General features: G+C 38.4%; 1 protein-coding gene across 1 annotated transcript; it reads right to left on the reverse strand.

Annotated features, from left to right (window-relative positions):
- Positions 1-518: 518 nt before the first annotated feature.
- kat8 (K(lysine) acetyltransferase 8) lies at positions 519-7692 on the reverse strand. Its single transcript, XM_061711349.1, has 12 exons — positions 7574-7692; positions 7137-7495; positions 5896-5970; positions 5624-5802; positions 5489-5542; positions 5209-5373; positions 5015-5104; positions 4754-4894; positions 3996-4089; positions 3534-3684; positions 1467-1621; positions 519-729 (listed from the first exon to the last, which is right to left on the reverse strand). The coding sequence occupies exons 2-12, from the start codon at positions 7453-7455 to the stop codon at positions 665-667; spliced, it is 1488 nt and encodes a 495-aa protein (XP_061567333.1). The 5' UTR covers positions 7456-7495; positions 7574-7692; the 3' UTR covers positions 519-664.
- Positions 7693-8097: the final 405 nt, after the last annotated feature.

Raw genomic sequence — 8097 nt, forward strand, 5'->3', positions numbered from 1 at the left:
TTATCCATTTGACGTGAATCGTGTTGTTCAAATGAGCCGTGAAGCCAAACCCATTGAAAATATTTGATTTCTTTTCCCCCTACACTTCCCCAATAAACCAAAAGGCTATTGTGAATCACAACATACTGGACAAACCTCTAAAAACCCAAATCTAAAATGCCATAGATGCAGAAGAGCTGCAGTGAAGCTGCAGTGAAGCGTTTAACTCCCTCTGCTGGAATGTTTCAGACACTACAACCTAAATATGTTACCCACTCAGGAAACATGTAAAAGTAACACCAACAACTAACCTGATCTAGTGAGATCAGTATGCATCAGCTGTTAAGCGATCCCGGCCGTTTCCACTATTAACTTCACTTTTATTCAGTTTTAAACTTTGATGCAGAATCATGTCTTTTATTTTTATATGTTCATTCTCCTGATGATCAGTCATTTTATAAATGAACAGGTCAATATTAGTTTGTATCTACACTTTTAACCTCTCTCTTTAAGTTCAGCTTCTCGAAAGAAAATAAAAATGAGTGGACTTTTTTTCTGTACGTTCACATTTATTATAAAAAATAAAGACAGAGGCTAGAAACAACTATATACATTGTGTGTAAGAGAAATCAGGTAACTTGGCAGGTGATATTCACAAACTGAAGACAAGTGTGGCATCTCCGTCTCACTTCTTCGACAACTTTACTTGTTTGTTTTTTGGAGGCGCCCACTTCAAGCACACGGTGTCAACTGTGGATGTGAGGAGAAAAAAAAAAAAAAGGAAGTCAACAGACATGTCCGTATCAGATGTCCTGAAAGTTAAAACATGGACACAGAGTCAACAAACATATAAAATGTATATCTTAGGGCTGTGCGATTAATCGATTTTAAATCTAAATCGGATTTATTAATCAAGACGTTAAAAGATGTTAAAAAAAGGAAAATCGGAAAATCGATTTGCCTTTTTTGCAGCTGGCTGCATTACAGACAGAGCTCGTCTAGTCATCTTTGTTTGGTCAAGAAAATTGTAAATGTTGTCACTTTACTAAACTCAAGGAGGATTTACAGTATCTTTCAATTGGACTTCATTCCCAATAGGGAAATTTGTTTGCTATTTTTCTTTAAAAATAAAGATAAAATATTTGAAACAATTTATTCCATTGTCTTTTGTAGTTTTACCAAAAAATCGAAATCGAAATCGAATTTTCAGAGAGAAAAAAAAAAAAAAAAAAAAAAAAAAAAAAAAATCAGGATTTTATTTTTGTCCAAAATTGCCCAGCCCTAGTATATCTCCTGAAGATTAAGGGGATCAAACTCATCTGGGCTCATAAAATTGAAAATAGACAGTCTTTGATTGTTTTCCACCCTGATCTCAAAGCTGAGCTGCATATCCTTCAGCTTTTCACACAGAAACAGCTGTGAGGATGTGACGTTCCCTCAAGACGGTTTCTAGTAAAAGTGACGTCATCTCAAATGCGTGCACCTACCTGTGATGGGCGGTTTCTTATACTGGGCGCTCTTCAGGTGCTCCTCCACTAGTTTGGGTGTGACGCAGATGACGTGCTGACCTTTCCAGTACTTCACCATGTTGAGTGACTGCAGCGTGCTGATGATGTCACTCTGCGTGATGCTGGTCATCTGGCTGTAAAACAGAACCAGAGTCTGTTAATTACAACAGGACGGACCGACGGAGATGATGGACGGGTGTCTGAAAGTGTCGTGTTCCAGAAGGGAAACTGCATTTCCCCCCAGGAGGTCACAGCATGTCGGGTCTGACGTGACTGCAGCTCTGAATAACTGCTGCCTCACTCTCTGAAGATGATGTGATGTCCCACAACCTGTCTTTGTAAAATTAGTTGTTTATTGGATATTGGATGGATCCCCATTAACTGCCGCCTTGGCGACCACTAATCTCCCTGGGGTCCATAAAGTACATAAAATATTACATAAATGATAACATCTAAGACATAAATACATACATCAGTTATATGCATAATATATTAATAACACTATAATTATACAAATACACTATAATAGCACTAATAATACCATACATTAGTACGGTAATATATTTTCAGTCACTGCTATCATTATAATAATTGTACTAATTTCAATATCAATAATAAATTCCCAGTCATATGGTCTGCAGCATTAGATGAGCCTTGAGGTTCAGGGTACCTGCTTGTAAAACGAAACGTTACAAAAATAGCTTTGTACCAGCAGCATCAGTGCCATTAATAAGTGAGGGAACTGCAACATAACTTTGTATTTATGTCTTGTATTGTTTCCTTTATCTTGTTTTTATGAAAAGGCACATTTTTTATCCTTTGGTTGGTTTTAATATTTTAGTGTTTTTTTTTACTGATGTTTTAACTTATTTTGATTCTTATCTTGGGGCCGTCCTTCTTGTTCTTTGTTCTTTTAGCCAAAGCACTGTTGTCACTTTATCTTATCCTGTGTTGTTGAGTGTATGGTTTTAGATTGTATGAGGAGGCACTCACTGTGAACCAAATTTACCCAAGGGTACTATAATAAATCTATCTATCTATCTATCTATCTATCTTAAGTTGTTTTTTAAAGTTAATTTGTTTTGTGAGCGAGATATGTGAGGAGGTAAAGAGTTCCAGGACATTATTGAACGATAACTGAGTGTTTGAGTAGATTAGTTCTCGGGGTTGGAGGTTTCAGGTATCCAGAGCTGCATTTCTGGTGTAATGGTTATGTCTGTCTCTAGTATTTAGTAATTGGTTGAAAAAAATATTCAGGTGTCTGATTGAATATGATGTTTCTAAAAAACATCAGGATGTTGTAGCTTAGTTTAACTTCAACTGTGAACCAGGAAAGTCGGGAATGCATATCAGCTATATTTGTACGTGTTGAGCAGTGAAGTGCTTTGAACCAGTTGCAATTTATGTATTTCTTTCTTTGCTGCTGCAGACCATATAACGGAGCAGTTGGATCAATGTGATCAGACCATGACAACAGTTCATCCAACATTACACCAAGTAGTTCTGTTTTCTTGACCTGCTCTATTGCTTTTCCTGACATTGATAGATGCAGCCGTGGGTCACCAATAAGCATATTTCTCGAGCCAAAAATAATGCATTTTGTTTTAGCGATATTCGGGACCAGTTTGTTATTTTTCACCCAGCTAGGTACCCTCTCTAGATCTTGATTCACAATGTTTTCTAGTTCATTTATAGTTGAGGCAGTGCTGTACAGTGCTGTGTCATCCGCATACATAACTACAGTGGAATTTTGTATTACAAGAGGTAGATCATTTGTGTAAATAGAGTAAAGGGCCAAGGCAGCTCCCTTGTGGAACTCCACAGCTGATCTGCTTACAATTGGAAAGGCTACCATTAAAAAAAAAAAGACTCTCTGTGATGTCTCAGATAGATAACTGATCATCCAAGACAGTGCTGTGCGGCTAAATCCATATCTAATTTTGTGATCAAAATGTTGTGATCCATAACATCAAAAGCAGCAGTTCATACAATAATGCACAAAATCAAAGCTCAGTTATGAAAGGCTCTATTTGTTTCTACACCTACCTGAGATCCTTGATGGAGAGCGTTCCCCTGAAGTCCCTGAGGATCTCCAGCAGCACCCAGGACCAGTAACTTCTGTAGCTCAGCTTCCCCAGATCAGACAGAGGCTTCTCTGGAGAACCCACCGTGTTCTCCAGCTTAGACAGCTCATAACCTGAACACAACAACGCACATTACTTTACTCAGTTTCAGTCGTGAATAAAATGCCCACATTAACTTTATCCATCCAGATCTACCGTGATTTTCTTTTTTATTAGTAATAATTTAGTTCTGCCAGCTTCCTAACAGCCATGATGTTTCTTCTCTGGTTTTGTTCTGGCTGCAGTCACGAAAGATAAAGTTGAGATACAATAAAAGTATGTGTATGTGTTTTTAATCATCAGTTATAATTTTTAGACCATTTAAATGCTAATATCTGTCAATCAATAACACATAATTACAATATATTACAATGAACTCTCTTACTGAAGGCTATGAGGAACTTTCCGTAGCCTCTGCGTTGGTACGGAGGCAGTGTAAGGATGCAGGCCACGTTATTCCCATCTGGAGACTCTTTCTCCTGCAAATCAAAATAAGATTGCAACACTTAAAAATGATGCTGATCATGATTCAAGTTTAAAGAAGACATGAGTTATTTTGTTTTTTTTAAAGAGCTTTTAATATAAAATTATTTTAAACCAGTGATTTTTATCAGTGAATAATGCTATATAAATAAAGTTTACTTACATACTTACTATTTTAATTTAAATTACAGTTAATAGAATAATTAGCAACCAACTGTATTATTTTATGTTATTTGTGATTTTTTTTTCTGGCATTTTGAATACTTTCAACCAGTGTTCTACAACCCTGGTCCTCAGGACCGCCAGTCCTGCGTGTTTTAGACGTTTCCCTGCCCAAACACACCTGATTGGATCTCAGTCAACTAGTCATCAAGATCAACACAAGTCTCCAGAGCAACTACGCCTGTAGCCTATGTATTTGATCTTCACTTTAGTTGAAGTTTATAGTTGTGTTGCTCTGTGATTACCACACCGACATTGCAGCATTACTTCTATCTGGTTTAAAACTGATGATGCCATGCAGACCGATCACATTTGTTTATGTCTGTGTCAACCTGATGCATAGTTATATTTTGGATCCACCATCAGGTTGCGGAGCAGGTTACCTGATACATACGTCATTGTTTTTATGCGGTAGCATAAATCACCTAATAGGCTTACTTTGGAGAAGTAGCCGACGATGTGTGCTCCCTGTTTATTGACTTCAGTGAGGATGTAGAAAATGAACGGCTCCACATCAAAATAAAGCGTCTTGTGGTCAAGAAACAGCTTCGCTAGTAGACAAAGATTCTGGCAGTAGATCTGTAAACAGAGTCAGACAATCATTACAAGATATTCCCATAAAATATTTGAAATATTAAAAGATACAGCCGAATTCATGACATTCAGAATTGAAAGTTTAACATGTTCATGCGTGCTTACCTTGTGGTCTCGCCCATCAACCTCAAACACTGATATATTACTTCTCCTGTATATCTCTTTGCCTGAAGGCTGCCTCCACTGGCAGTGCGACTGTGGAGGAAAAGGTTAAAAATCACAAGAGCTGCAAACGCTCTACTGGTATTCCAAGAAAACCCAAACATACAAATTTAGACAAAGAGTGAAAGAGTACTGACCAAGTGATATCTGAATGACTTCTCATATTTCATGTATTTGAGGCAGTACTCGCAGATCCACAGCTTGGGCTGCTTCCCGTAGTCTTCGGGAAACGGGGAGAAGTACCAGGCATCAATCTCAAAGTTCCCTATCTGGATCTTATCCACATATTTCACTTTGGTGATCTGAGAGAGACAAGCGCAAGATACCACAATAAAGCAACGAATAATGCCAGCTTGAGGTTGTTTAACCAAATGGTCAAGACGAAACTGCAATAAAAAACTAGTGACAGTTACACACCGCCTCGTGCTCCTTCTCCAGTGCAGCTGTTGTCGGGTCCATCTCTGCATACGTCTGTGGTGGAAAACCTCATTAGATAAATAACAACACAGAAGAACATCGCCCAAAACTACACAAAACAACAAACATCTGTACCTTCTGGACATGGTTGATCTCATCATGCTTGCGCTTCTGGTTGCGAGTGATCTTCCTCTCAGGCTGATCCCCCAGATCACCAACACCTCCGACCTCTGTGCTCTTTCTCACTGCATCCTTCACAGTCTTGGTGAGAGCCAGGCGGGATTTACCCACCCATTCATCCAGGCGTCTGTTGACTGAACACCAAAATAATAATAATCACTTTCCTACCAAACAGGTGAAGAGGGGGAGGAAGGTGAGGAACAGGTGTAGTAGTTTTTTGGACTTACATCCCACATAGTGAACGTAAAACTCCTCCCTGCCCTCCTGCTCATTCAGCCGGGACTGAATCACCTCTGCTGTATCTGAAAAGTAAGAAAAACATTTAAGTTTTTAACCACATAAACAGTTACTCAGTACTAGTGTTGCCAACTGTCCCTTGAAAAACGGAATCGTCCCATATTGAGTAGAAAAGGGACGCACTTTGTCCCGTATTACTGTGAGAGTCAAAAAATAGTCATAAAAATGGAAAATGGCATTGAGCTGTTGAGTTCATGAGTTATTTTTTTCTGTTTTACTACAACTGTAGCCTACAGTCGTGGCCTTTGGGGCACAAATATGTTTACAATTTTTCTACAGACTTTCCGTTTGCACTTTTGTTATTGCACTAAAAATGTGCACTATTACAGAATGGATGTTCTGCTTTCTTTCTATTGTTTTATATTAATTTATACAATTTTAAGTTAAGCAGGACAGGTTTCTGTTTGAGAAAGATACTTATTTTATTCAGTTCATTTTGTTATTTTGTATTAAAGTGAATTGCTGGATAATAATTTGTTTTCCATGTGTTCATGGCATTCAAAAATATGCATCTACAGGACTGTCTCAGAAAATTAGAATATTGTGATAAAGTTCTTTATTTTCTGTAATGCAATTAAAAAAACAAAAATGGCATATATTCTGGATTCATTACAAATCAACTGAAATATTGCAAGCCTTTTATTATTTTAATATTGCTGATTATGGTTTACAGTTTAAGATTAAGATTCCCAGAATATTCTAATTTTTTTAGATAGGATATTTGAGTTTTCTTAAGCTGTAAGCCATAATCAGCAATATTAAAATAATAAAAGGCTTGCAATATTTCAGTTGATTTGTAATGAATCCAGAATGTATGGCATTTTTGTTTTTTTAATTGCATTACAGAAAATAAAGGACTTTATCACAATATTCTAATTTTCTGAGACAGTCCTGTAATTCAATTCAGGTTCGAGTCAAATAGTTAAAAAATCGTTTCACTCACAAAAAAAGGGGCTAAAAAAGTTCACCACGCCAGGAAGGGTGAAGGCTGTTCCTTTTTTATTGTTCAGGGAGTTGGCAACCCTGCTCAGTGCGTGTTGAAGCAGCTCAGGCATTAATAACAATGATTAAAGAATGAACTGCTTGTCTTTACTAATAATCAATTAAAACCAGTGTTTCGTGCATTTATTACTACTTTAATAGAGTGGTGTGAGTCAAGATGTGCACTTACGCCACGTCTTGTCGGCTCTTTGACACAAATACGTCTCTCCAATTTCCACCGACACTTCTTGCTCCCTGCCGCCGTGTCCCCCCGCTCCGTCCGCGGCGTATTGATTACTCGAGCCCCCGGCTTCTCGGGGCCGGCTCGGGGCCTCCGGGTCGTCGTCCTCGCCGCCGCTGCCGTTGGAGGAGCAGGCGGCCGCGGCGCCGCCGTCCGCGTCTCCCCGCTCGCTGCCGGCGCGGCTCGAGTCCACGTCCACGTCCATCCTGGCGTCGGGGTCCTTGGTGTTGTTGCCGTAGCTCTTGTGAAACGCGCTCACGCCCGTCATGGCCGATCCTTCACCAGCAGGTTAACCACACAGGCAGCGCCTTTTGAGGACAAAAACCAATAAATAAGTAAGTAAAAAAAAAAGAAAACAAACTAGAAGCAAGATGGAGTCAACCTACGCGATGTGTTTACGTTCTTCTTCTAGTTTAGTGGCGGAACGGTGCGCGTCACTGCCACCTAGTGTTGAGCTGGATGTAGTCTTCCTTGAACAACTACATTTCCCATGAACCCTTGCGCTCTGAAACACGACACACTGAGATGTAAAACAAAAACATTGATAACTACATACTTGATTATTCCATCAATAATTAACTATAAATTACCCCTTTGTCAAATTAAGTTACAAGTTACAAGCAACTGGTTCAAAATGCTTATAAAAACAACAAACTAAGACTATGATAATAGTGTTACCTTGTGTCTCAAGGTAAGGTAAAACACACACACACACAATACATCCATCACACACACACACACACACACACACACACACACACACACACTAATAAGTGATTTCGTAATGATACACCACAATTCAGGATCGATATTTTAAGGTTGTCTTCTGTGCATGTATATATATATATATATATATATATATATATATATATATATATATATATATATATATATATGTGCATGCGTATAT

This window comes from Cololabis saira, chromosome 21, assembly GCF_033807715.1.
Source record: "Cololabis saira isolate AMF1-May2022 chromosome 21, fColSai1.1, whole genome shotgun sequence".
Classification (NCBI taxonomy): Eukaryota; Metazoa; Chordata; class Actinopteri; order Beloniformes; family Belonidae; genus Cololabis; species Cololabis saira.

Bases quoted from the DNA above. Each gene is read 5' to 3' on its own strand.
- kat8 (XM_061711349.1), bottom strand. From the start codon at position 7,455: ATGACGGGCGTGAGCGCGTTTCACAAGAGCTACGGCAACAACACCAAG. The intron at 5,105-5,208 runs GTCAGTACTCTT...TTTCCTCCACAG, and splicing joins AGTCATTCAGATATCACTTG to TCGCACTGCCAGTGGAGGCA. The intron at 3,685-3,995 runs GTAAGAGAGTTC...TGTTGTGTTCAG, and splicing joins AAAGTTCCTCATAGCCTTCA to GTTATGAGCTGTCTAAGCTG.